Source organism: Pongo abelii, chromosome 7 (assembly GCF_028885655.2).
Source record: "Pongo abelii isolate AG06213 chromosome 7, NHGRI_mPonAbe1-v2.0_pri, whole genome shotgun sequence".
Taxonomy (NCBI): Eukaryota; Metazoa; Chordata; class Mammalia; order Primates; family Hominidae; genus Pongo; species Pongo abelii.
In genome coordinates, this window is record NC_071992.2 from 160,553,806 (window position 1) to 160,581,524 (window position 27,719).

Sequence of the window (27,719 nt, forward strand, 5' to 3'; positions counted from 1 at the left end):
ATGCTGACCTGCGTCGGGGCGGGTACAGGGGAGCCGGAGGCAGCGCACACTGTTCGCTCCTCACCAGCGCTGCGCCGCTCGCACTCAAGGACGGTCGTCCTCCACGTGCCGCTGGCTGCATCCCGACCCCGCTTGCGTCGGGCGGGGCTCAGAGGTTCCCGGTGCGACCTTCGCGGGTGGATGGGGCGGGGCAAGGAGGATCCAGGGTGGGGATTTGAGATCAGGTCCCTTTCGGGTTTTCTTTTGGAAGCGCCCCTCTGCCTCCGCCCGCGCCTCCGCCAGGCTCGCTGCGTCAGCACCTCACCGGCTTTGCACACAGGCTGTGCCACGCGGCCTTCACCCCTGTGACTCCCCCGCAGCTCGCGCGGACGCACCGACGAGTCAGCTTGTCCTCTGGAAGCCAATGAGTCTCCCCGGCGCCCCGTGGCCGAAGAGCTAGGTGTACCGTGCAATCCCCGCCCGACTGGCCCCCGGCGCTGCGCGCCCTCCACCGCTCGGCCCGCGCGCTGCTCTTCCCGGCCTACTGGGCCCTGGACCAGCCGCTGGGTGGCTGAGGGGGGCGGCGGGCGGCGGCGCGGTGCTGCTGCTGCTGCTGCTGGTGGTCGGCCTGCCCCCGGCGCTGCCCGGCCTGCCGCTCTGGCTGAAGCTGCAGGTTTGGCGCCGCCCCTTCTGCTACCGCCCCCTCCGCTGTGCTGGGCGCCGCCCGCCTGCCGAACCCGGGCGCTGCTTCGTCTTCCTCACGGCCAATCTGTGCCTGCTCCCTGACGGGCTAGCGCGCTTCAGCAACCTACCGCACAGCCAGCGACCGGCCGAGGCCATTGGCGCCGCGCTGCTGGCCGGAGCGCGGCCCGCGCTCTACAGGGCTACGGACTGCAGCCAGCCGTGGCCCAGGGCGCCGCGCGGGGCGCTGGTGGTCTCGCTGCCCGTGGGTCTGGACTTTGTGTGCCTGCAGGAGGTATTCGATCTGCGCGCGGCTCGTCGCTTGGTGAATCGCCTGGCGCCCAACCTGGGCTCGTTGCTGTACGACGTGGGCACGCTCGGCCTAAAGCCCGGGCCGCACCTCAAGCTGCTGGACAGCGGGCTGCTGCTGGCCTCGCGCTACCCACTGCTGCGCACCACCGTCGGTTGCTTCCCCCACGCACGTGGCGAGGACGCGCTGGCCTCCAAGGGACTATTGTCCGCACAGATATTGGCCTACCCGGTGCAGCCCGCAGAGGGGGCGGTGGTTCCGCCAAGAAGGCGGAGGAAGCTGGGGCCGTCCGTGGTGTTGCAAGCGAGGCTGGGCAGCCTGGACCGGCGCCGCATCGTGGGATTCCTGCACTGCACGTATTTGCAAGCACTGGCTGGTGAGCCCTGCGGATGGGTCCTCGGAACAGGTCCCGCCTCTCCGTAGCGGCTGCTGATCCCTACATTCGCCTGCACCCCGTCCCCCACCTCCCACCCTTTGTTCACTGCCCCAGGCACCGGAATTCCTGAGAAGTGCCTGTCGGGGCTCACAGATCAGGAACTGGGGAGACGGGAGCTGACTGTCCAGGATGCGGGTTCGAATCTGGAGCCAAGCCCACCCCACCCCCCTCCCCCACGCAGAGGACGGGCCCTTGCGCAGCAAACAGCTGAGGCTGCTGCTGGACTGGGCCGAGTTTGGGGCCGAGAAGTTTGAGGCCGACAGAGAACAAAGTGGAGAGGTCGTGACTTTCAGCGTGCTCCTGGGCGACCTAAACTTCGACAACTGCTCGAAAGGTCCAGCAGGAGGGGAGAGCTAGGAGGGAGGGGCGGAGCCAGGAGGCCCGGCCCCGCCCACGGCGCGCCCGCCTCTCTCCGCAGACCACCGGCTGCAGCAGGAGCACGAGCTCTTCCGCTGCTTCCAGGATCCCTGCCGGCTGGGCACGCGCCAAAAGCAGCCCTGGGCCCTGGGTATCGCGCTTGGGGGGAGGGTACCACCGCCGGCTGGGCGCCCGCCAAGAGCAGCCCTGGGCCCTGGGTATCGTGCTTAGGGGGAGGGTACCGGAGCGGGAAGTGGACCTGGGGAGCGCCGTCGGCCGAGGCTCTGGCTGATGCCGCCCTCCCCCGGATCCCCCAGGGACAGCGCTGAGCACCTCCGTGCTCCATCACTCCGTGGCCTCCTCCCCCAAGATGCCGAGGCGGTGAGTGGCGACCTGGAAGTAGGCACTGCCCACCCGAAGCGCGCAGAGGGGCCCTGGCCTTGATGACACCGCCCCCCCTACCAGGGCCCTGGAGCAGGAGAAAGGGCGCCACCTCTACCTGGCCGGCCCTCCCGGCAGAAGCCGCTGAGCTAAGCCCTGGAGAGGTCGGCGCCTGGACTACATCACGTACCGCGGAGTTCCCGGGTGGCTGGGCCTGCGGCACTGGGACGACCCTCAACCTGACTCCCACCCCCAGGAGGTGGAGCAGGTGACGTTCAGTACCGCCCTGGCGGGGCTCACGGACCACCCGGCAGTGGGCCTGCAGCTTCGAGTCTCAGTGTCCTCCTAAGGCAAGCACAGATGACAGGCGCGCAGCTGGCGCGCACAGACACGACTCGGAGCACGAACTAGGCGCGGTAGCCGCGTGCCCAGAACGGGGCGACTTAAGGCATCTTTATTGAGGGATCCTCACACGGCCTCCTGGGCCCGGCGATACTCATAGACGCTGCCGTGCTCGGGAAAGGCCAGTGCTTGCGGGGGCGACCCCGGCGGTAGGGCGGGGTCCTCCGGGTCCCCATAGCCACCGCCGCCGGGCGTGTGGAGACAGAACACATCCTGTTGGGGGGGGCGGGGGGGAGGCGGGCTCAGTGCAGGTGTGGCCCCTCCCTGTCACCTGCGCAGTCCCCTCCCCACCGGGCAGCGTCCATCACCCGCCCCCATGGACCACGGAGGCCCGGTACGCGCCCCCCTTCCTTCCGGGGCCAAATTAAACTCGGCCTCTGGTCATGTCTGCAACTGTTTCCCCTCTGTGGGGTGGGGCCGGGAGGGGAGGGAGACAGGACAGGCCGCAGCCCTTACCCCGGGGTACACGGTCACCGATGTCTTGCCGCCCAGGTTCACCGTCCGGCCGTTTTTGCGGATCAGCAGGTTTAGGCCGCGGGCGCCGGGCTCGCCCCCTGCGGAGGGAGGCGAGGAGTCCAGAGGGACCGGGGGCGGGGGCGGGGCGGGGCGGGGAGGGCCGCGGGGGCTGGGGAACCACGCACCGTGGAGCCCGTACGGCCGGAAGGCGCGGCGCTCGGTCAGCACTGACAGCAGCGCCTCCTCACGAAAGAGCAGCTCGCGGGTGACGCCGTCGCCGCCCCGGAAGCGGCCTCTGCCCCCCGAGCCCCGCCGCAGCTCGAAGCGGCGCAGGATGACCGGGTACCTGCGAGGGCGAGGGCGAGGGCGAGGACGAGGGCAAAGACTCAGCGTGGCCCGAGCCCCGGCTCCCACCCGGCCGTGCCCCAGCCTCCGCGCACGCCGCTCACCGGCTCTCCAGGATCTCAGGGTCGGTGATGCGCGTGTTGGTCATGTGGCTGTGCACACCGCTGCGCCCGTGCCAGCTGGGACCCGCGCCCGCGCCGCCCGCCACCGTCTCGTAGTAGCCCATGTGGGCGTTGCCCAGGGTCACGTTGTTCATGCAGCCCTGGTGGGGGCACCTGGTCGCTGCGCTGGGCTGGGGCAGGGCGTCCCCACCTCGCCCTCCCGCTCCTACTCCAGCCTGCCCACCCGGCCCGCCCCCGAGCCGCGCCCACCCCGCCCCGGCACCTGGGAGGCGGCGCAGGCCCCAAAGGCCCCCAGGATGACATCCACCACGCGCTGCGACGTGAGCACGTTGCCGCCCACCACCGCCGCCTCAGGCGACGGGTCCAGGATGGAGCCTCGGGGAATTACCACGCGCACTGGCGCCAGGCAGCCCTGTGCGGGGCGGGCGGCTCTCAGGGGCTCTGGGGGTGGGCTACGGGAGAAACAGCACCCCAGCCCCCGCCCCAGCACCCGTGGGGTCAGTCCGTGGCTGGGCCCAGGAGGCGCACTCAGGGTGACCTCGGGCTTGGGCCCCCCCTCGCGCACACACCCCTGCGAACCTGGTTGAGTGGGATGTCGCGGCCCACCAGACAGCGCAGGCAGTAGATGAGGGCGGACAGGGTTATGGCCCGCGGTGCGTTGAGATTACCAAACACCTCCGGCCCAGTGCGGCTGAAGTCAAACACAGCGCTGCCCTGCGCGCCCGAGGGAAGGGAGAGGCTGTCAGCAGCTGCACCATGCCCCTGCCGCCCAGAGGCGCTCTCCCCACGGCCCACCTGACTCAGGTTGATCTGCACACGGAGGCGGATGGGGGAACCGTCGTCCATGTGGTCTTCCGAGGACACCTCCAGGGGAAGGCCCCGGGCCTGCCGGGAGGTTCCAAAGGCACGCAACATGTCTCGCACGGCCAGCTCAGCGTTTGCCTGGCAGGGAGCAGGATCAGTGGCGGCCAGGTCACCTGCAGGATGGCCCTGCCGCCCACACTCCTGTGCCCAGGCCCACCTGAATATGACCCATGTAGGCCTGCACCACGTCCAGGCCGTACTGCCCAATGAGCTCCCCCACCAGCTGGATGCCCTTCTGGTTGGCTGCCACCTGGGCACGGAGGTCCGACAGGTTGTCGTGCAGGTTTCTGGTTCCGCTACAGTTGGGGACCTTGCCTGGTGCCCGCAGGGCCTCCGTCACCGCTGGATGGACAGTGTCATCACTGAGCCCCTGGCCAACCCTGTCTGCACCCCCGACCCAGGTTTCCCAGATCCAGACAAGGTCTCTGGCCCCTAGAAAGCACTGAGGCCTGGCCTGGGACTGCTCAGCACCTCAGGAAAGCCCCTCTCCTTGAGCCTGGCTCAGGGTCCTCTCTGCCTGTGCATGTCCCTCTGTGGTCCACAACCCCTGCCCCAGCTCACACTGACCAAGGTAGCAGCCAGCAATGGGCCACCCTATTTGTGTCCTCAACACCCAGAACAGCCTGTGGTTCCGTTACACCCACCCTCTGCCCCCACCCTCCACCCTAGCCACGCCACTTCCCCTGGGCTCCCAGACCTGCAGCCTCAGACCAGGGCTGTTTTTCCCTGTCCCTCCTACCCCCACCCCCACCACAGGCACCCCTGCAGCCTCCATCCCACCTTCCCTGCAGCTGCTCAGTGCCAGGGCCTCCACCTCCAGCGGCCCAAACTTGACCCCTGGCCCCCTCTCCCAAATCCCTCCAAATACCCACCTCCACCTCCAAAACAGTCCCCCACCCCCCACCCTCGCCCCTCCACTCAGCCCAAGACTCAGCATCATCCAGGGCAACTGCAGCTGCCCCCCTCCTTGCCCCCCAGCCTCCAGGCCACTCTCAGACCCCAAATCCTCTCTGCACGTGGGCACAGCGGGAGCTCAGCGCAGGCCCAGCTGAAAGCCCTTCACGGCCACCCACCACCCAGTGACTCAGACCTAGGCCCAGAAAACTCTACAGGGGCCTTTGGGCCCTGTCGCTGCCCTGCTGTTTCTCTGTGGACCCCACCCAGTATGACTGCACACACAACAAGCGGCCACCCACCTTGAAACAGGCTTCTCTCTCCAGCACCCTGACCCTCCACGTCTTAGCTAACTCTCCACCCGCAAAACCACCCCTCGGGAGGCCTTCCTGGACCCAGGCTGAATTCATCTCAGCTCCTGGGATCCGATCTGCAGCTGCCCTTTGGGGTAACCACCCATCTCCTCCCAGCCTCAAGGCAGGCCTGGGCCTATGGGCTGCATCCCACGGTCCAGCCAGGCCTGCTTGCCAGCAGTGGCCATGTGTCCCAGCCTACAGAAGGCCTCCCCCACCCCACTCCCACTCACCCTCCTCCTGGAAGACGCCCCCCTGGACGAGTTTGAAGGACAGAAAGACGGCACCCTCCTGTTGCAGCATGGTGGAGTGGGGAGGCATGGAGCCTGGTGTGATGCCCCCGATGTCTGCGTGGTGCCCTCGGCTGGCCACATAGAACACAGGCCGCGTCTGACCCGGCCAAAACACCTAGTGGGTGGAGAGCCACGGTCAGCTGCATTGGCCACCCCTGCCCCAGCAGAGGCAGGCGGGCAGCACCCCTCACCGGTGTGATAACAGTCAGGTCTGGCAGGTGGCTGCCCCCGGCACTGGGATGGTTGCTCAGTAGCACATCGCCAGGGTGGAGATCGGCCCCCAGGTGCTGAATCTGAAACCAGGAGATGGGTGCAGAGTGGGCATAGGGGAGCAGGGGCCAGAGCGGGGTGGGGGATGTGGAGGGCGAGGGAGGGGGATGGAAGGGTGAGACGGGAGAGGGGCCACCTGGAACTGCACCGTCTCCTGCATGGCACCCAGGTGCACAGGGATGTGGGGGGCATTGGACACCAGCCCCCCATCGGGCCCAAAGAGGGCACAGGAGAAGTCGAGACGCTCCTTGATGTTGGTGGAGATGGCTGTGCGCTGCAGGATGCGGCCCATCTGCTCTGGGAGCACAAAGTGACCAGGCCCGCTGGCCCCACCCACCCACAGCATGGCCCCGGGAAAGGGAAGAACAGGACCCACCCACCCACAGCATGGCCCCGGGAAAGGGAGGAACAGGACCCACCAGGGCTGAAACCCAGGACCCAGGAAATACCCAGCAGCTTTTTCCTGGGGAAGACCAAGGTGACAGTGCGCCCACTTGGCCACGTCTTAGCCTATGTAAAGGACACGACCTTCCCCAGCCCCGCCTGGAGCCCCCAGCAAGAACCCGGTGCCACCCCTCGACCCTCCCACCCTGCCTGGCACAGCAAGAACCTGGTTCCTAGGCTCTTAACCCCTGGGTTCCCAGCAAGCCGCTGGCCTGACCCTGCACAGATGGGTTCCCTGTGCTGTCCTCAGGATCCCTTCCTTAGCTAGGAGGGCACTCCCCGGATCACATGGCTGCAGGTAAGAGGGGGAAGGTATCCTCCCTGCCCAAGGCTTGTTCTCGTGGCCAACTGCACCATGCCAGTGCTGCGGCCACACTGCCCGCCCCGTCACCAGGGAGTCCTGCTTCTGCCTCTCCCTTTGGGCACAGTCCTGCCAGCCACCCCATGATACAGCCGGCACCTTATCCCACAGGGAGCTAGGCAGCAGGGAGCCTGGCAGCGGCCACTCACCAGCAATGCTCATGAAGCGGTGTGAGAAGATGGACAGCTGGATAGGGTCCAGCTGGGTGCCCACCGTGCCGGGGACTTCGGCCCCCACAGAGATGCGGATGTCCCCTGTCTTGGTCACCTCTGCCTGGCACCCTGGCTCCACCAGGATGGTGCTGGGGAGCAGAGGGCACAGAGGGGCTGCATGGGGCCAGGCGACACCCCTCCAACCAGAGATGCCACAGCCCCAGGCCAGGGGCCACCCCAATGATGGTGGGATACGGAGTCCTGCAGGCCCCTGCAGCCTTGGGCCAGAGAACCCCGCACCAGGGGCCCCGCAGTTGACCCATCCACACCCTCCACCCTGGCCGGACCTCAGCCCACCTGTTACTGTCAATGATGAGGCAGGGCCCATGGAGCTTGTGCCCATAGCCCAGCTCTGCCAGCAGGTACACAGGGGTCTCCTGGTAGCCCCCCTCAAAGTAGCACTGGGTCATCTGCAGAAGGTGTGAGTGAGTACAGCGCCCGGGCCCAGCACCCTCCCTGATGCCTCTCACAGGGCTTGGTCCCCATCCCGGTGCCCCATGGGTGCTGTCAGGCTGGCACGGGCAGGACCACCAACCTTGTCCACCCGGGGAGGCCCGGTCTGGGCTTTGGGGGCATCCTCAAGGCGAAGACCACTGCGGCCAGTGCCCCGCACTCGCACATCGTCCACGACCACCGGCCGCTCAGGGATGACAAAGCCAAACTCCCTCATGTACCTGCACTCCCCACGGGGACCCAAAGAGTCGTCAGAGTGAGGCGGCCAGACAGGAAGGCCCCTTGCCAGGGATCTGGAGTCAGGAAGCCACGTACCGCTCCACGAAGGCTGCCCCGAAGTCCCCCGCACGGGGCGAGCGGGCTGTGGCTGGGTGCTGGTGGGCAGACACCATCAGAGCACAGTCCGTGCCCCGGTAGCGCAGGTGCAGGAAGCTCTCAGTGCTGATCTGGGACCTGCAGCAGGTGGTTGGGGGCACTCACACCAAACCCCCTGCCCTGACCCCACCCCACCCAGCGCCCGGCAAGGACACCTGTTCTGCTTCTCGCGCACCCCGGGACCACCTGGGAAGTCATCAGGCAGAACACCCACCAAGGGTGTGGTGAGGACAACGTAAGCCCTCTGTCCAGGGCACCCTGGGAGCCCACCTGGGGAAGCCCTGGGCCTGCAGGGCATCCACACACTGCTCCTCCAGGCGGCTCAGCCTCTGGTCCAGCTGCGTGAAGGTCTCAGGTGCGTAGAGCAGGGAGCAGGGCTCCTGTGCCTCGTGCACCACGTCAGCCAGGGCCAGCCCCAGGGCCGACAGCAGCCCACTGTGCCTGCAGGGATGGGCAGCATGGCAATAGGGGGGTCACCTCCCAAGCCCAGCGCAGACGACACGCACCTCCGTGCACCCACACCCAGGCCCACCTGTGGATGTGCACGGTGTCCATGCCCAGGGCCCGGGCGATGGCACATGCATGCTGCCCACCAGCTCCCCCAAAGCAGGCCAGCACATGGGCTGAGGGGTCATGGCCTCTTGCCTAGGGAGACAGAAGGGGTCAGCGGGCTCTCCTACCGTACCCCATCCAGCCCCCAGCCTGAGCAGGAGGCGTGGGGCAGGGAGCAGGGCTGGGGGCAGGACAGGTGGGAGAGCAGAGGTGGACGTACCTGCGTGAGTGCGCGGATGGGCCTGCACATGGCCTCGTTGGCCACGCGCACGAACCCCATGGCTACCTCCTCCAGGCTCAGCGGGGAGGCCGGGCAGGGCCCGTTGGTCAGGAAACTGTTGACCTCAGTGGCCACAGCCTCCAGGGCTTTGCGGGAGGCCTCAGGGGAAAGTGGTTGGTCCTCTCCCGGCCCAAAAATGCAGGGGAAGGAGGCAGGCAGCAGGCGACCCAGGACCAGATTAGCATCCGTCACTGTCACAGGGCCCCCTGGGAGGTGGACAGGGTGTGGGGCTTGGGGGCTGGAGGCAGGGGAGCAGGAGTAGGCAGCAGGGATAGGGCTGACAGGAGGGGCTGGACCTGGGGCGGCAAGCAGAGGGCAGGGCCAGGCCGGGCAGATCCTGACTCTTACCTTTGCGGTAGCAGGCGGGTCCTGGGTGGGCTCCTGCTGACTCGGGCCCGACCACAAAGAGGCCAGACCTAGGGGAAGGAAGGGCTGGGGTTGGACACAAGGAGGGAGACAGGGCTGAGGTCCCGGCCTGGGAAGCAGGAGAGCTGACCTGAAGAAGAGGCGGGAACCCCCTCCTGCTGCCACGGTGTTGATGTCCAGCTGCGGGGCCTGGAGGGTGACGCCAGCTGTGCTGGCCTCGAAGACGTGCTCGAATTCCCCAGCATAGCGGCTCACATCCGTGGATGTGCCTGGCAGGGGTGGGGTGCTGGTGGGTCGCTTGAAGACCTAGGTGCCCAGCAGCTGGGCCTCCCCGAGACCCCAGCCCTCGGCCCTCATACCTCCCATGTCAAAGCCGATAACAGGTTGGCCACCCTCCTGCTGGTAGGTGGTGGCTGAGTAGCCCACCACGCCGCCGGCTGGGCCCGAGAGCACAGCACGGGAGCCGCTGAAGGCGTCCATGGGTGCCAGGCCGCCATCGGAGCGCATGAACAACACCTGCACATCCTGTGAGCAGGCAGCAGGTGCGCCATGAGGGGCAGGCCAAGGCCCAGGCCCAGGCCCAGGAGTGGGCAGTGAAGGGGCCTCATAGCCTCACCTTGAGTTGGCCCTGGAAGCCACGGCAGAAGCCCTGCACGTAGCGTTGGATGGCAGGCGTGAGGTAGGCATCGGCACAGGCCGTGTGCCCCCGAGGGACGATGCGCACCATGGGCATGGCCTCCGAGGACAGTGACACGTGTGTGAAGCCCAGCTCCCGGGCCAGCACACCCACCTGCTGCTCATGCTGGGCCCACCTATGACAAAAACCCAGTGGCACCTCGTCTCCCACCAGGCCCGGCACCTGCTCCCGCGGCCCACAGCCCCACCTCACTCACGTGTACGAGTGCATGAGCACCACGGCCAGGCTGCGGATGCCTCGAGATAGCAGCCCCTCCAGCTTCCCACGCAGGGCCCCCAGGTCCACAGGCTGCTGCACTTCCAGCAGGTCCCCCGTGCGGCCTTCCAGAAAAGCCCAGGAGGCCCCGTTAAAGGCCATCAGGACCCTCCGGCCCCAGATCCCACAGCAGCGGCGGCACACACACCTTTCACAGGCGTCCCGGTGCCCGCCTCTCCACGGTGCAGCACCACACGTTCGTCCACCTCCAGCACCTCTTCATACAGCACCTCGGGCATGGGCACGGCCTGGGGGCAGGCAGAGACTCAGAAGAGGCCCAGGCCTGAGGGTCCATGCCGGGGTCCTGTGTGAGTGGGTGGTACAGGTGAGTGGCTGTGTCCCAACAGGCCGGTTGGCAGGCCCAGAAGAGTCATACCTGGCAGCCCCAGCAAGGCTCACCAAGGGGGCAGCTCTCCACCCCCTAGGCAGCTGAGTGCAGCCAACTGCTCCACCCCCACGAAGGCAGCTTCTTCCGGAAACACAACAGTAGGTACAGGGGTTCCACCTCTCCTCTGCCTGAACAGGGCTAGCTTGGGTGGCCCCACACTAGCGTACAGGGCCGGCATGGCGGCAGGCAGGAACAGGTCATCCTGTGCCCACTCCGAGGGCTAGGAGAACTTGGGGTCCCACTGGGAATTCCAGGAGCTTCCTCTTTCTTTGTCGGCTGGTGCCCATGAGCCATCACTAATCCAACAACTGCTCTCCACACAGGGTCAAGGCATCCCTGGGGGGTGTACGCCACACAGCCTGGTCCCCAGCCAACATGGAGCTCACCAGGTCAAAGAGGTCCCCACGGGCTTGGGTGCCAATGTGCAGCAGGTCTCGGAAGCCACGTGTCACCAGCAGCGCCACCCGCTCCCCCTTCCGCTCCAGCAGCGCGTTGGTGGCCACCGTGGTGCCCATGCGGATGCTGGCGATATGACTGGAGTCCAGCGGCTGGTCCCGGGGCAGGAGCATGCCGGCCTCCTGGGGACCACGTGGTCAGTGGGGGGCTTCTGGCCGTGGGGTCCCTGTCTACCCGCTCCGCCCTGGCCCACCTGCTCCAGGATGCGGCGGATCCCTTCGGTTGGCGCGTCTGCATAGTTGGCAGGATCCTCTGAGAGCAGTTTTAAGACCTGCACGTGCCCCCCTGGGCACTGGGCAAAGACGTCTGTGAAGGTACCCCCACGGTCGATGGCAAAGTGGAAGCGGCCCTCGGGGCTGCCCATGGTGGTGGGGCTGGGGTCCCACAGGAGCTCTTCAGCTGGTAGCCCTGGAAAAACTGGACAGAGGCGGGGTCAGCCCGGGCTCACCTGTGAGTGGGACTAGAGGCTCCCCAGCCCTGCGCATGCAGGGGGTTCCTGAAGGAGAGACCCACGGGCACGACTCTGGGCAGAGCCAGAGCCGCAGGCCCAGCTCCGAGGGCTGCCTGGGCCCGAGCGAGAGCCTGGCCGGCGGTCAGCGGCCTGATGCCCCCATGCCCCGCATCGCGCTTCTCCCGGCCCTGGATTGGGCCGAAACCCAGGCAGTGGAGCAGGCACGGGAGGTGGGGGCGCCGCTGGACCCCGGAGCCCTCGGGCGGGGTCCCTCAGCACTAAAGAGGCACGGGAGTGCGGGCAGGGGGCTTGGGGCGAGCTGGCCGGGGGACCCCACTTCCCGCTTTGCTCGACCTTCGGCCCAAGCCTGGCGGGCCCCGGGACAGGACGGAGCCTGAGCACCGACGGGGCGACCCGAGGCGGGGACGCGTGAGGAGCGGCCCGGGAGGCAGCGGGGAAGGGGCCGCGGAGGGGAGGCCGCCCGGCGCAGGCCCCACCTGGCGCTCGGCTCGGGCTCGGTCGCTCGCGGTCGGCTCTGGCTGCGCTCCCGGCGGCCCTGCCCGCACCAGCCTCGCCTCGGGGAGGAGCCTACAGGGACCGCCCCGCGCGCCACTGGTCCCGGCACTCGCGGTTACATCAGGCCAGGCCCGCCCCCCGCGCCTCCGTCCTCGCCCTGCGCTTCCCCGGGCCGCCCGCGCAGGATCAAGGGCACCTTGGCTGTGCGGCCCTCGGGTCTCCAGCGCCGGGCCTGGACTCGCCTAGCGTGGGCGCCCCGGGATCCCACCTCCAGGTGTCCTGGGCAAGGGGAGCTGGCAGCCCAGGCCACAACAGGGCTTCCTTCCCCGTGGAGGGGGCATTGAAGGACAGAGAGGAGAGGGAAGGAGGCCCTGTGGCCTTCTCTACCAGCCCCAGCTCCCGGCCCCGTGGGCCTCTCCTGTGCGGTATCTCTGGCCTTCTTCACCGGGTCGGCCTCACCTCCAGCCCTCCTTGTGTCAGAGGCGTGTGAACCAGAGCAACTCCATCTTGAATAGGAGCTGGATAAAAAGAGGCCGAAACCTACTGGGCTGCGTTCTCAGATGATTAATGCATTCTCAGTCACGGGATGAGACAGGAGGTCAGCACAAGATACAGGCCATAAAAACCTGTATCTCCCAGCCTGGCCAACATTGAAACCCCGTCTCTACTAAAAATACAAAAATTAGTCGGGCATGTGGCACGCGCCTGTAATCTCAGCTACTGGGAGGCTGAGGCAGGAGAATCGCTGGAACCCGGGAGGCGGAGGCTGCAGTGAGATCGTGTCACTGCACTCCAGCCCAGGCGACAGAGCGAGGCTCCGTCTCAAAAAAAAAAAAAAGAACCTGTATCTGATCAAACAGGTTGCGGTAAAGAAGCTGGCCAAACCCACCAAAACCATCGTCCTACACTGCCCCCAGCACCATGACAGTTTACAAGGGCCACATCAACGGCAGGAAGTTACCCTATATGGTCTAGAAAGGGGAGGCATTAATAATCCCCCCCTCGTTTAGCACATCATCAGAAATCACCATAAAAATGGGCAACCGGCCCAGCACGGTGGCTCACGCTTGTAATCCCAGCACTTTGGAGGCCGAGGCGGGTGGATCATGAGGTCAAGAGATCAAGACCATCCTGGCCAACATGGTGAAACCTGTCTCTACTAAAAATACAAAAATTAGCTGGGTGTGGTGGCGCACACTTGTAGTCCCAGCTACTTGGGAGGCTGAGGCAGGAGAATCACTTGAACCTGGGAGGCGGAGCTTGCAGTGAGCTGAGATTGCACCACTGCACTCCAGCCTGACGACAGAGCGAGACTCCGTCTCAAAAAAAAAAAAGGCAACCAGCAGCCCTCGGGGTGCTCTGTCTATGGGGTAGCCATTCTTTATTCCTCTACTTTCTTAATAAATGTGCTTTCACTTTAGGCACTTGCCCTGAATTCTTTCTTTCAAGAAATCCAAGAACCCTCTCTTGGGGTCTGGATTGGGACCCCTTTCCTGTAACATTTGTGCCAAGGGCAGTGGACTCCAGCTCCCCATAGACAGGGATGGGGCCCAGGATCAGGCACTCAGGAACCCCTCTCCATGGATGGGCTGCTGCTCATGTCCAGATGACTGCCCTCTAAGTGGCACGTGCCCGCTGTGATGCCACCCCCAGACCCCATACCCATGCACCTCCTAGTGCCTTCCCATCCTGAGGCCCAGCTGAGGCCCCAGATGATCATGCCATGCCCACATGCAGGAGCCCCACCTGCCTGCTCTGAGCAGTCCGTGGGAAGCAGCTCTGGTCAGCAACCCCACTTCAGCCCAGGACCTTCCTCACTGGCCACACAGCCTCAGCCCCGCCAGCCCACACTCCTGCAGGACTGCCCTGCCTTCTGGTTTCCACCTGTCCCCAGCACAGCCTCTTGGTCCTGCCTGTCAGCCCAGGATCCATCAGGAGAGATTCCCACACCCCACCCACCCACACCCCCACCATCTGCTGCCCTGTACGCACTCAGGCTGCCCACCAGGCCTGTGCTGTAGACCCCAAACTCCCTCACTGCCCATCACCATCCCCAGCCACCCCCTCGCCTCTCTGTTCACTCCAGGGGCCTGCGCTATCCACTCACAGACGCAACGTCTAAGGGCCTGTCTCCACGCTCCCTAGCGGCACCCTACTGCTGTGCACCTCCAGGTGTCCACCTCCCACCTCCACCTGCCTCCTGGGCTCTCCTGACCCCACTCCACTGCACGTCTCGGGGCAGACCAACAAAAGCCAACTCCCACTCACCCAGGCTCAGGCCTCTGCTGGCTGCCCCAGCTGCCTGGCTGCCCCAGCTGCCTCCGGCCCCACTGGGCCTTTATCTCTGTCTCTCCATGTTGCTGGGTCCCAGCTTCCCCTTGGCAATGCCACGCGGCCCCTCCACCGCGACCAAAGGCAGCTCCAGGCCTGCAGGATGGCCCAGCCCCTACTCTCTAGTGGCGCCCCTGACTGCATGGCCAGACACGTCCCAAAACCAGGCCCCAGGCCACCTACCAGTGGCCCACTCCAGCAGCGGCTCCCCCACCGAGCAAGCTGTCCCAGCCCCATTCTCATCCCCACACCCAATCTGCCAGAAGTCCTGTTACTTCCACCTTCAGAACCCAGAGCTGCTACTTCTCACACCTCCACCCCGGCCAGGCTTCCATCACGTTCCCCCAGGGACGTGGCTGTCCCCACCGCCAGAGAGTGCAGGGCTGGGAGGACAGAGTCTGCCGTTGCAGTGACTCTGACAGCTTCAGGCACAGACAACTTGCACCCACCTCAGGGCCTGGCACAGGCTGTTCCCTGGGCCTGGAAAGCCGCGCCCCAGCCTGGCAGCTCCCTCACCTGCTCAGGCTCTGCTCAGAGGTCGCTTTCCCAGACCTGGCACCTTCTCCCTGCTGCACGTCCTGAAAGAGCCCCAGGGCCCTGGCTTTGCTCCAGATGCGCCGCAGCACCCAGCGGTTTTGCCCAACTCCACAGAGTCTTGGGGCCCCGGTATGGCTCACCTCTCTCAGCATTCTTGAATTTGATCGTTCTCCGCCTGGGCAGCCGGGGACTGGCAGCCACCTCAGCCAGGAACCCGGAGCTGCAGAAGCTCAGGCTGCTGCCGCGGTTCCTGAGCACTAGCTTCAGCTCCTGGTTCTCCTGGATGAGCTGCACCAGCCGCCGCAGCTCTTCGTTCTCCTGTGCCAGCCGCTGGATCTCCTGCCGCAGGCCCTCATAGCTGCTGAGGAGGGACATGCCTGGCAGCCAGGGGCGGCAGCTGGCGGGGGCCAGTGGGCCGGCCAGGGACAGCAGACCCTACTATTGTGAGGTCAGCAGCTGCCCCTGCCCCCACACTTCAGCCGCACTCCAGGCCTTCAGGGTCAGGACCCAGCTGTTCCAACCATCCCCGTGGCAGAGTTGGCCTGACCTCTGACCTCCAGCCCCCTAAGGGCCAAATGACCAGTGGGTGCCCAGAACTGTCCCAGGTCTCTGGCTCCCTCCAGGAATCCTCCTCCTAGAAGATGGAAGCTTCTTTGACCCAGCCAAGCCCAGGTGTGTCATGGGGGAAGGGATATGGGATTCAGGCCTCTGCACCCACCCATCTGACTGCCCACTGGCCACCAGCCACAGCCTCCTGGCCTGGCCATGCCAGGACATGGGTCTAGGCAACCGGGTGTGGTATCTCGGCAGTCACGGTTGGCACAGCTTCTGAAGGGATCAGGAAGGGTGGGTGCGTGGCTGCCCTGCAGGATGGGGCCCAGCAACAGCAGGAGCTGGACAGCAGCAACCAGGGCAGGCCAGGGCTACAGGGGCAGAGCTAGCCGAGAGCACACTAGGAGAGCACGGGAGGGGGCTGCAGGCAAAGGGATGCACCAGGCAGTGCTGGAGCCAACAGAAGGGAGGCTGGGCCTGTTTCTCGGGGGACAGGGCCTTGGCAATGTCACACGGAGGTCGCAGTGAGCAGGCAGGTGCCCTGGAAGAGTCACCACATCTGGGCCATAATCTGAAGGAAGGGGATGGGGCAGGCGGCCCACCAGAGGCTGAGGACCAGGACCTAAAGACACACCTCCCCAGGGACAGGAGAGCCACCCTCAACGGTGACAGTGGTTTGCATTTTAGATCACATAAAGGACTTTCTTCTTCTATCCAATCTGTCTTTTTTTGTTTTTTTGAGACGGAGTCTCGCTCTGTCGCCCAGGCTGGAGTGCAGTGGCGCAATCTGGGCTCACTGCAAGCTCCGCCTCCCAGGTTCACGCCATTCTCCTGCCTCAGCCTGCCAAGTAGCTGGGACTACAGGTGCCCACAACCACGCCTGGCTAATTTTTTTGTATTTTTTTAGTAGAGACGGGGTTTCACCGTGTTAGCCAGGATGGTCTCAATTTCCTGACCTCGTGATCTGCCCGCCTCGGCCTCCCAAAGTGCTGGGATTACAGGCGTGAGCCACTGTGCCTGGCCTCCAATCTGTCTTTAAAGGGACACTTCTGCACAGTTACTTTGGATTTCTGGTTTTTTCTTACATTATGATTATTATGTATTTTACATCATTTTTCTCTTTTGCTTGTTTGATTGGTCTAGTTTCCACTTGCTGATTTGTAGACTGTCCTGGGATTCTCATACTCCTTTCCCTGGCTACTCGAGTGGAGCATCACAGGGCCCCTCACCTGTGCGAGTGGGGGCAGCGCCCCTGAGACTAGTGCTCCAGGAGACTGGGGGCAACTGTACTGAATCCCAACAGAAATCATGACAATTTAAGTAATTCTCGGCCTGGCGAGGGGGCTCACGCCTGTAATCCCAGCACTTTGGGAGGTTGAGGCGGGCAGATCACCTGAGGTCAGGAGTTCGAGACCAACCTAGCCAACATGGTGAAACCCCATCTCTACTAAAAAAAATACAAAAATTAGCTGGGCGTGATGGCAGGCACCTGTAATCCCAGCTACTCAGGAGGCTGAGGCTGGAGAATCGCTTGAACCCGGGAGGCAGAGGTTGCAGTGAGCTGAGATCATGCCACTGCACTCCAGCCTGGGCAACAGAACAAGACTCTGTCTCAACTACAATAAAATAATTCCTATAATTAGGAAAAAAATGGAGTAGAGTATTTTTATTTATTTATTTATTTATTTATTTATTTATTTTTTGAGATGGGGTCTCACTCTGTCACCCAGGCTGGAGTGCAGTGGTGCAATCATAGCTCATCGAAGCCTTGACCTCCCAGGCTCAAGGGATCCTCCTACCTCAGCCTCCCAAGTAGCCAGGACCACAGATGCATGCACCACCATGTCTGGCTAGTTTTTTTTTTTGCTTCTTTTTTGGTAGAAACAGGGTCTCACTATGTTTTGTTTTGTTTTTTGAGATGGAATCTTGCTCTGTCACCCAGGCTGGAGTGCAGTGGTGCGATCTCGGCTCACTGCAAGCTCTGCCTCCCGGATTCACGCCATTCTCCTGCCTCAGCCTCCCGAGTAGCTGGGACTACAGGTGCCTGCCACCACGTCCGGCTAATTTTTTTGTATTTTTAGTAGAGACAGGGTTTCACCGTGTTAGCCAGGATGGTCTCGATCTCCTGACCTTGTGATCCCTCCGCCTTGGCCTCCCAAAATGCTGGGATTACAGGCGTGAGCCACCACACCTGGCCTGGGGTCTCACTATGTTGCCCAGGCTGGCCTTAAACTCCTGGCCTCAAGTTATCCTCCTGCCTTGTTCTCCCAAAGTGCTGGGATTACAGGCATGAGCCACCACACCTGGCCGAAGTAGAGTTTTTCTCTTTTTTTTTTGAGACAGAGTCTCACTCTGTCGCCCAGCCTGGAGTGCAGTGGCGCCATCTCGGCTCACTGCAACCTCCAACTCCTGGGTTCAAGCAATTCTCCTGCCTCAGCCTCCCAAGTAGCTGGGACTACAGATGTGTGCCACCATGCCTGGCTAATTTTTTTGTATTTTTAGTAGAGACACGGTTTCATCCTGTTGGCCAGGCTGTTTTCAAACTCGTGACCTCAGGTGATCCACCCACCTTGGCCTCCCAAAGTGCTGGGATTAGGGATTACAAGTGTGAGCCACCAAGCCTGGCCTGGAGTAGAGTATTTCTGATAGTTGGAGAGATTTTACCCCCAAAGAATGAGAGGCTCAGCCAGGCGAGGTGGCTCATGCCTATAATCCCAGCACTTTGGGAAGCCGAGGCGGGTGGATCACCAGAGGTGGGAGTTTGAGACCAGCCGGACCAACATGGAGAAATCCCGTCTCTATTAAAAATACAAAATTAGCCAGGCGTGGTGGTACATGCCTGTAATCCCAGCTACTCAGGAGGCTGAGGCAGAAGAATTGCTTGAACCTGGGAGGCGGAGGTTGTGGTGAGCCGAGATCACGCCATTGCACACCAGCCCGGGCAACAAGAGTGAGACTCTGTCTCAAAAAAAAAAAAAAAAACAAAAGAATGAGAGGCTCAGTCAGTCAGCTTTCAACTCACATACTCTGAAAGCCAGAGGGTAGGGCGTAATAGGCAGAATTCTCAGAAGGCTTCCAGGATTTCCTGCTGTACGTGCCGTGCATAATCCCCAGGACTGTGAACAAGATGGGTGTTACTCCCACGATTAGGTTATGTTGTTTGACGCTGCTGGGGGATAAAGGAGATGGTCTTGGGTGGGCCTAACCTAATCACGTGATCCTTTCAAAGGACGGGTCTCTTTCCAGTGGAAAAAACTCAAAGCATGAAAGAGATTCCACACAGGAGAGAGTCTCCACTGCTGGAGGAGTCTCATAGCAAGGAATGTGGGCAGCTTCCAGGAGTTGACATATCATGGTAAAAATACTGGAAAGCAAAGACAAAGACAAAGCTTTGAAAGTAACAAGATAAAAAAATGATTCGTCACATATAAGAGAACCCCAAATAAGATGAACACCTGACTCCTCGGAAGAAGCAGTGGAGACCAGAAGACTCAAAGTCAGAAAAACACTGTCAAGCAAGAATCCGATATTTAGGAAAACCACTTTTGAAAATGAAGGCGAAATAAAGACAGTTCAAGATGAACAAAGATAGAAAATGTGTTGGCCGGGCACAGTGGTGCACACCTGTCATCCCAGCACTTTGGGAGGCTGAGGCCGATGGATCACCTGAGGTCAGGAGTTCAAGACCAGCCTGACTAACATGGTGAAAACCCGTCTCTACTAAATACATAAATTAGCCGGGCATGGTGGCAGATGCCTGTAATCCCAGCTACTTGGGAGGCTGAGGCCGGAGAATCGCTTGAACCTGGGAGGCAGAGGTTCAACCTGCCGAAACAACCTGCCGGCCTGCATTCCTTCCTGATAGAGACCACTGGCCACAGAGTGGCTCTATGGCTATGGAGGAAGCACAGAGAGAGATTTCGTGTCCTCTGCTGCACCATTTGACGCTGGAAGCCTGAAAACCCCACCCTCATATCACGATAATGCCACCATTTTTTGAACTTGAGTCCCATGGGGAGGCGTGAAGCTCAATTGTGTGTTTGTGTGCTCCCCTTTCATAAATATTCATGGCTCCTCTTACAGCTCATTGAATATGTATATTTGGCCACTCCCTTCAGCATAAATTCCTGTTCCCCTTGCCCCTCCCATGAAGTGTCTGTTTTTGACTTCTGACTGGAGGCTACGCTTCCCTGCCTGTCAGAATGGCCGCCCTGCAGACTGCAACCCTTTATGAGAAATAAAGCTCTCCTTTCCAAATGTATGAACCTCACCATTCTTCAGTTGACACCACCACCATGCCTGCCACTTGAGATGAACACGCTGCCCTGGCCCTTGGGAGGCAAGTCCAGTTCTCATGCTGTGGAATCTGACTGGCCTGTGCGGGAAGAGTGCGGGGAAGTGATGCTCTGCGTTCTCCGGGCCTCCACCTGAGACCCCACACAGGGCAGGACGCCCAGCGGGCTGTGTGGCCCTCTTACTTTGGAAATTGACCAAGGGGCATACAGCAAAGCAAGAAGCATTTACTCAAGAAGATCTACTAAGTCTTGGTCAGAACACGGGGAATCTGTGGTGCTTGAGCTCAGCCTGCTCCCCCAGGTCCCTGGCTCCGTCATAAAAGCTCTACTCCAGGAGGTGCAGCTGAGAACACGGGTTCCTTCCTCCCAGCTCCTGGCAGAGGCACCACACAGGGAGGGACACGCAGAGAAGACGAGGCCTCCCGTCCCCCAACACCGGCCACAGCACAGGGGTCTCACTCCGGGAGAAGCAGGCCACTACGCCCACGCCCAGGTCCACAGATGCTGCCCCAATGAGAGGCAGTGGCAGGGCTGGCGGCTGCATGGGGCCGCCTTCCTTAGGAAGCACAGTGTGGGAAAGTCATGCCTAAGATGTGTGGCAGGCTGTGGGCAGCTCAGTGGAGAGCAATTAGGAAAAAGCGGACAGCTGTGTGAAACTGATAGCAGCAAATGAAATGGCAGGCCAGCCTGGAGTGTAGCTGAAAACCAGGGACAGAGACGACAGAGAAAGGACCCTGCAGATACTGCATCCACCCCTGGGAGTCCAGAAGCCTCTGCACCAGTGCCAGGCTGCACAGGCTGAGTGGTTGGGCGTGCTGGCTGTCTATTGCTGCCCTCACAAATCACCACAAACTTGCAGGTTTAAAACAACAGAAACTTACTATCTTACAGTGCTGGAGACCAAAGTCCAAGATGAGTCTCATGGGGCTAAAATCAAGGCTTTTACAGGGATGGTTCCTTCTGGAGGTTCCAGAGGAAAGCAGGTGCCCTGCCTCTTCAGGCGCCTGGTGTGTGCCGGCACTGGTTGGCTTGCAGCCACATCACTCTGATTTCTACCCAGGTGGTCCCACAGCCTTCTCTTCTCCTGTAGTCACATCTCCCTCCATTTCCCTCCTAAAGGATGCTTGGAATGACAATCGGGGCCCACTGGGTCACCCGGGATCACCTCCCCACCTCAGGCTCCTTAACTGCATCACATCTGCAAAGTCTTTTTTGCCAAACGAGGTACATTCATAGGCTTCAGTGATTCGGGCCTGAGTATCTTTGGGGTTGTTATTTAGCCCATCACGCTTGCTGAACGCGGAGCAGATTGGAAAGCTTTCCAACCACACACACATCCATCAGCAAAGGATGGAGCTGCTTCATCCCACCGAACTCCAGGCTGGAATCACCCCAAAAACAGCAGCATGGGGGTTCCCCCAAGGGAGTGCCCCAAACTGTCACAAGATGGAGCCTATTGGGATCCCAAAGAAAGAAGCACCAAACGCCAGGGTGCCTAGTCCAGAGCATTAATTAGGGGAACTCAGGGACAGAGAGCTGCAGCAGTCCTTGAAACAGTGAGAAAAAAGGGCTGTTCTTCCCGGGTGTGCCCAAAGCAAGGGGGCCGGGGAATGGAGTTTATGTGTGGGTTTAAGGCATTTGGCTCAGGGCCGGGCCAGTTTCTTTCTAGTAAACCCAGATACCTTTATTAGTGCCTGGGAAAGCTCAAGGTCCTGGTGTGGGTTCAAACCTGCTTGGAAAAAACCTGTGGCTGATGAGTCACAAAATGGTCCAGGCCCTCTGATTTTTGGTCAGGACACAGACAGAAACTGGGAAAAGGTCGGGGGTGGTGGCTCACACCTGTAATCTCAGCACTTTGAGAGGCTGAGGTGGGTGGATCACGAGGTCAGGAGTTCAAGACCAGCCTGGTCAACATGGAGAAATCCCGTCTCTACTAAAAATATAAAATTGAGCTGGGTGTGATGGCCGGTGCCTGTAATCCCAGCTACTTGGGAGGCTGAGGCGGGAGAATTGCTTGAACCCGGGAGGTGGAGGTTGCAGTGAGCCGAGATCACACCACTGCACTCCAGCCTGGGCGACAGAGCAAGACACCATCTCAAAAAAAAAAAAAAAAAAAAAAAAATTGGGGCTGGGCGTGGTGGCTCATGCCTGTAATCTCAGCACTTTGGGAGGCCGAGGCAGGTGGATCACCTGAGGTCAGGAGTTCAAGACCAGCCTGACCAAAATGATGAAACCCCATCTCTATTAAAAATACAAAACATTAGCCAGGCATGGTGGCGCACGCCTGCAATCCCAGCTATTCAGGAGGCTGAGGCAGGAGAATCCCTTGAACCCGGGAGGCAGAAGTTGCAGTGAGCCAAGGTCGCACCATTGCACTCCAGCCTGGGCAACGACAGCAAAATTCCGTCTCGAAAAAAAAAATTTTTTTTTCAGAGAAATTGAGGGACCTACAGAAGCCTCGTTGGCTTGGGGAAGTTAAACACAACCTTTGACCAACTGGTGGTAAGCGCTAAACTAGGCCGACCCAGGCGTGATTTCTAGGAAGCCAGAAGTTCTTAAAAATGAGGAGGAGGAGAGAGAAGCTGAGCAGAGACATGAAAAGCTACACACTGTGGCGCAAACAGACGCATGGAATTGGCCCAGGCAAGCCACTAAACAACAGGAAAAACAGCAGCAAAATCACAAGGCCATCGGCCAATCCTAACCCAAAGTTGAGGTCATACACGCTCTAAAGTGTCTAGTTTTCCTTCTTTCTCCCCTCCCCTCCCCTCCCCTGCCCTCCTCTGCCCTCCCCTCCCCTCCCCTGCCCTCCCCTGCCCTCCCCTCCCCTCCCCTGCCCTCCCCTCCCCTCCCCTCCCCTCCCCTGCCCTCCCCTGCCCTCCCCTGCCCTCCCCTCCCCTCCCCTCCCCTGCCCTCCCCTCCCCTCCCCCTCCCCTCCCCTCCCCTCCCCCGCCCTCCCCCCCCGCCCTCCCCTCCCCTCCCCCACCCTCCCCTCCCCCGCCGTCCCCTCCCCTCCCCCGCCATCCCCTCCCCTGCCCTCCCCCGCCCTCCCCTCCCCTCCCCCGCCCTCCCCTCCCCTCCCCCACCCGCCCTCCCCTCCCCCGCCCTGCCCTCCCCTCCCCCGCCCTCCCCTCCCCTCCCCTCCCCCGCCCTCCCCTCCCCTCCCCTGCCATCCCCTCCCCTCCCCTCCCCTGCCGTCCCCTCCCCTCCCCTCCTCCGCCCTCCCCCGCCCTCCCCTCCCCTCCTCCGCCCTCCCCCGCCCTCCCCTCCCCTCCCCCGCCCTCCCCTCCCCTCCCCTCCCCCACCCGCCCTCCCCTCCCCCGCCCTCCCCTCCCCTCCCCCGCCATCCCCTCCCCTCCCCTCCCCTGCCGTCCCCTCCCCTCCCCTCCTCCGCCCTCCCCCACCCTCCCCTCCCCTCCTCTGCCCTCCCCTCCCCTCCCCTGCCCTCCCCTGCCCTCCCCTCCCCTCCCCCGCCCTCCCCTCCCCTCCCCCGCCCTCCCCTCCCCTCCCCTCCCCCGCCCTCCCCTCCCCTCCCCCGCCCTCCCCTCCCCTCCCCTCCCCGTTCCTTTCCGATGAGTCTCACTCTGTCTCCCAGGCTGGAGTGCAGTGGCGCGCTTCTCCCGCCTCAGCCTCCCAAGTAGCTGGGATTACAGGCTCGCGCCTGGGATTACAGGTGCATGCCACCACACGTGGCTAACTTTTTGTATTTTTAGTAGAGACAGGGTTTCACCATGTTGACCAGGCTGATCTCGAACGCCTGACCTCCCGCCTCGGCCTCCTAAAGTGCTGAGATTACAGGCATGAGCCACTTCACCCAGCCTAAAGTGTCTAGTTTTCTACAAAAATGATGAGACATGCAAAGAAAGAGGATAGTGTGACTCTTTATATTTTGTATTGATACATACATACTGTACATATTGGTCAGGTGTGGCAGCTCATGCATGTGATCCCAGCACTTTAGGAGGCCAAGGCAGGAGGATCACTTGAGCCTAGGAGTTCAGGGCCAGCCTGGGCAACATAGCGAGATCCCAGTTCTGCAAAAAAACACAAAAAAATTATCTGGGGGTGGTGGCATGCACCTGTAGTCTTCTACCGGGGAGGCTGAGGTGGCAGGATTGCTTGAGCTCAGGAGGTCAAGGCTGCAGAGAGCCAAGATCGTGCCACTGCACTCCAGCCTGGGTGACAGAGTGAGATGTTGTCTCAAAAAAATTAAAAAATAAAATAAATTTGTACGTATTTATGGGGTATATGTGATACTTTGTTACATGCACAGAAAGTGTAAAGATCATGTCTGGGTATTTAGGGTATTTAGGACATCTGTCACCTGGGTATGTGTCATTTCCGTGTGTTGGGAACACTTCAAGTCCTCACCTCAAGCTATTTTTAAATGTACAATGCCTTGTTGTTAACTATAGTCACCCTATTCTGCTATTGGACTTTAGAACTTACACCTTCTTTTTCTTTTTTTTTTTTGAGACGGAGTCTTGCTCTGTCGCCCAGGCTGGAGTGCAGTGGCACAATCTCAGCTCACTGCGACCTCCACCTCCCGGGTTCCAGTGATTCTTCTGCCTCAGCCTCCCAAGTAGCTGGGATTACAGGCACATACCACCACACCGGGCTAATTTTTATATTTTTAGTAGAGATGGGATTTCACCATGGTGGCCAGGCTGGTATTGAATGCCTGACCTCAAATGATCTGCCCGTCTCAGCCTCCCAAAGTGCTTGGATTACAGGCATGAGCCACCGCGCCCGACCTACAATTTATACCTTCTATCTACCTGTATGTTTACCTACCCATTAACCAAACTCTCTTCACCACTGCCCTGCAACACACACACGCACCATTCCCAGTCTCTGGGGACCATCATTCTACCTCCGCAAGATCAACTTTTTTAGCTCCCACATGTGAGTGAGAACATCCCATGTGTGTCTTTCTGTGCCTGGCTTATTTCACTTAACATAATAACCTCCAGGGTGCTGCAAATGACAGGATTTCATTCTTTTTGTGGCTGAAGGGTATTATATTGTGTATACACACCACATTTTCTTTACCCATTCATCCACTGATGGACACGTAGGATGAATCCATATCTTGCCTACTGTGAATGGTGCTGCGATAAACAAGGGGGTGCAAGTGTCCCTTTGATATGTTGACTTCAGGATGGTGTGACTGTCAAACAGGATGAAGAGCAGGCAACAGTAACTGCCTTTGAAGGGGCCCAGACTCTCGGCTTTGCAGGCAAAGATGTCAAAGCTTAGCTTATGCAAAGGCCCATGAACAGAGTGGCCATGGTGGCAGGGATAGTGGCTCTGTATGGTCCTACTGACTGCTGAATGTCCAACCCATAGCAGCAGAAACCAAAGACCTCAAGTGTGGCCAGCATGGTGGCTCACGCCTGTCATCCCAGCATTTTGGGAGGCTGAGGCGGGCGGGTCACCTGAGGTCAGGAGACCAGCTTGGCCTACATGGTGAAACCCCATCTCTACTAAAAATACAAATACAAAAATTAGCCAGGCGTGGTGGCGGGCGCCTGTAATCCTAGCTACTTGGGAAGCTGAGGCAGGAGAATTGCTTGAACCCAGGAGGCGAAGATTGCAGTGAGTCAAGATCGCGCCACTGCACTCTAGCCTGGGCAACAGAATGAGACTCCTTCTCAAAAAACAATAACAACAACAACAACAACAAAGACCTCAGGCCCCTCCCACCTGGAGGAGCAGCGATTTGTTCTTCCCAGAACCAACACCTACTCTGAACACAACTTTGCTCTTCCTGCCTATAGCTCCTCCACCAGCACCTCTATCCCAAGCTTTCGGAATGTCTTACCTCCCACTGGACCATGCTAAATACTAACGACTGGCCAGGTGCGGTGGCTCACGCCTGTAATCCCACCACTTTGGGAGGCCAAGGCAGGCAGATCACTAGGTCAGGAGTTGGAGGCCAGCCTGGCCAAAACGGTGAAACTCCGTCTCTACTAAAAATACAAAAATTAGCCAGACATGGTGGCACATGCCTGTAATCCCAGCTACTTAGGAGGCTGAGACATGAGAATCGCTTGAACACAGGAGGCAGAGGTTGCAGTGGGCCGAGATCATGCCATTGCACTCTAGCCTGGGTGACAGAGCGAGACTCTGTCTCAAAAAAAAAAAAAAAAAAAAAAAAATCCTAACAACCCACCTTAGAGCCTACTGTGTGGCAATGAGCTCATGTTCCTGGGACTCACTGTCTACCAAACCCTTGTCAGCCCAACGGAATAGAGGCACAGTCTGCTGAAGGCCCTGCCCTGCTGCCAGCTGGATGTCAGCCCCTTCCAGGGAGGGGCACTTCTGCTGGGATGCGCCTGTGCTGCCGTAAGGAGTTGGGGCTCGAGATACAGGCTCACCAGGAATCTCAGGGATCAGTTCCAGGATCCTCAGTCCCACAGCCCCTTCCCGGCTTGGGCCCCAACAAAGTATTTACAGAGTCATATATTTCGTAAAATTTGCAAAAGTGAAATATTTTAACCACAACCAGCTAAAACTGTCTCTTCCCCCTGCAACCTGCCATCAGTTACCCCCATCAGTTACCCCCTCCCCTGCTGCATAGAGCTGGAGGGGGTGTTGTGGGGTCCAGCTCCCGGGAGGTTGAGTTGAGGCTGTTTTGCTTGGGCTTAGAGAGAACAGTCACTTTCTGATACAGTTATGCTATCGCTAGTCATTCTGGTGTAGAAATGGCTTCCAGAAACAACCACCTCCCTCGGCTGCATGTCATGACACAACAAGCTGATGAAATTGGCCAAGTGTCAACTCAAAGAGGATCTAAGATTAGTCACAAACAAGAAAACCCAAACTCAAATTCATTTTTTTGGGGGGGTGGTTCTGGGTTTTTCTGTTTGTTTTTTGAGACAGCCTCGCTCTGTGGTACCGGCAGGAATACAGTGACACGATCATAGCTCACAGCGTCCTCCAACTCCCTTGGCTCAAGCCAACCTCCCGTCTCAGTCTCTCAAGTAGCTGGAACTACAGGCGTGTGCCACCATGCCTAGTTAGTTTTTAAATTTTTTTTGTAGAGATAGTGTATCACTATGTTGCCCAGGCTGGTCTCGGACACCTGGCCTCAAGCCATCCTCCTGCCTCAGCCTCCCAAAGTGTTGGATTACAGGCACAAGCTACCTCACCCAGCCAAGCCCTGAACTGTTACGGCTCATATGTGGAAGAAATTTGATAAGCAGTTTCCTCAAATTTAATGACAATTCTAAAAATGTACATATTACCCAAAGGAGCTTTTACCTGAAAGCAACTTAAGTAATAAAATTAAATTTTGATCAAACATATGAGAGGAGAAACTAAATCATTTTCTCGGTTTTTGTTTATTTGTTTTGACAGGCTCTCATTCTGTTGCCCAGGCTGGAGTGCAGTGGTGCGACCACAGCTTACTGCAGCCTTGACCTCCCGGGCTCAAGTGAGCCTCCCACCTCAACCTCCCAAGTAGCTGGGACTACAGGTATGCACCACCATGTCCAGCTAATTTTTTTTTTTTGAGACGGAGCCTCGCTCTGTTGCCCAGGCTGGAGTGCAGTGGCGCGATTTCGGCTCACTGCAACCTCCGCCTCCTGGGTTCACGCCATTCTCCTGCCTCAGCCTCCCGAGTAGCTGGGACTACAGGCGCCCGCCACCACGCCTGGCTAATTTTTGGTATTTTTAGTAGAGTCAGGGTTTCACCGTGTTAGCCAAGATGGTCTCGATCTCCTGACCTCGTGATCCGCCTGCCTCAGCCTCCCAAAGTGCTGGGATTACAGGCGTGAGCCACCGCGCCTGGCCCATGTCCAGCTAATTTTTTGCATTTTTTGTAGAGATGGGGTTTTGCCATGTTGTCCAAGCTGATCTTGAACTCCTAGGCTCAAGTGATCCGCCTGCCTCTGCCTCCCAAAAGTGCTGGGATTACAAGCGCAAGCACCACGTCTGCCATCTTCTTTCTACATATAGAATGTTATGTTATAAAAAGTGTCGTCATCTTAAGAGAGCATCAGAGAATGCATCAAAGAAATGTAGGGGAAACCTGTTGGAGTCAAATATGTC

General features: G+C 60.3%; 2 protein-coding genes and 1 long non-coding RNA gene across 8 annotated transcripts; 2 read left to right on the forward strand and 1 right to left on the reverse strand.

Annotated features, from left to right (window-relative positions):
• On the forward strand, window positions 1-2,561 carry LOC129060858 (sphingomyelin phosphodiesterase 5-like). Its single transcript, XM_054561126.2, has 5 exons — window positions 1-136; window positions 283-344; window positions 440-1,346; window positions 2,081-2,144; window positions 2,229-2,561. Exons 1-5 carry the CDS (start codon window positions 1-3, stop codon window positions 2,290-2,292), a joined length of 1,233 nt encoding a protein of 410 aa, XP_054417101.2. The 3' UTR covers window positions 2,293-2,561.
• On the reverse strand, window positions 2,553-15,363 carry OPLAH (5-oxoprolinase, ATP-hydrolysing). Of its 6 annotated transcripts, none has more exons than XM_054519244.2 (27): window positions 14,958-15,363; window positions 11,176-11,399; window positions 10,913-11,104; window positions 10,287-10,386; window positions 10,080-10,203; window positions 9,803-9,998; window positions 9,546-9,711; window positions 9,317-9,455; window positions 9,169-9,236; window positions 8,761-9,026; window positions 8,521-8,633; window positions 8,259-8,429; window positions 7,929-8,066; window positions 7,696-7,834; window positions 7,458-7,570; window positions 7,098-7,249; window positions 6,280-6,440; window positions 6,065-6,166; window positions 5,814-5,988; window positions 4,491-4,675; window positions 4,265-4,411; window positions 4,049-4,183; window positions 3,732-3,881; window positions 3,452-3,609; window positions 3,188-3,348; window positions 3,003-3,100; window positions 2,553-2,759 (listed from the first exon to the last, which is right to left on the reverse strand). In XM_054519244.2, exons 1-27 carry the CDS (start codon window positions 15,190-15,192, stop codon window positions 2,613-2,615), a joined length of 4,155 nt encoding a protein of 1,384 aa, XP_054375219.2. In that variant the 5' UTR covers window positions 15,193-15,363; the 3' UTR covers window positions 2,553-2,612. The 6 variants fall into 6 exon arrangements, with proteins under 6 accessions (XP_054375219.2, XP_024107438.3, XP_054375221.2 ...); XM_024251670.3 differs by lacking the exon at window positions 14,958-15,363 and adding an exon at window positions 11,931-12,032; XM_054519246.2 differs by lacking the exon at window positions 14,958-15,363 and adding an exon at window positions 11,931-12,018 and having other exon boundaries at window positions 11,176-11,390.
• On the forward strand, window positions 15,291-27,716 carry LOC129047709 (uncharacterized). The gene is made up of 3 exons (XR_008509433.2): window positions 15,291-15,489; window positions 27,027-27,144; window positions 27,494-27,716. It is a non-coding gene; the product is annotated as an uncharacterized LOC129047709 (long non-coding RNA).
• The last annotated feature ends 3 nt before the right edge of the window (window positions 27,717-27,719 follow it).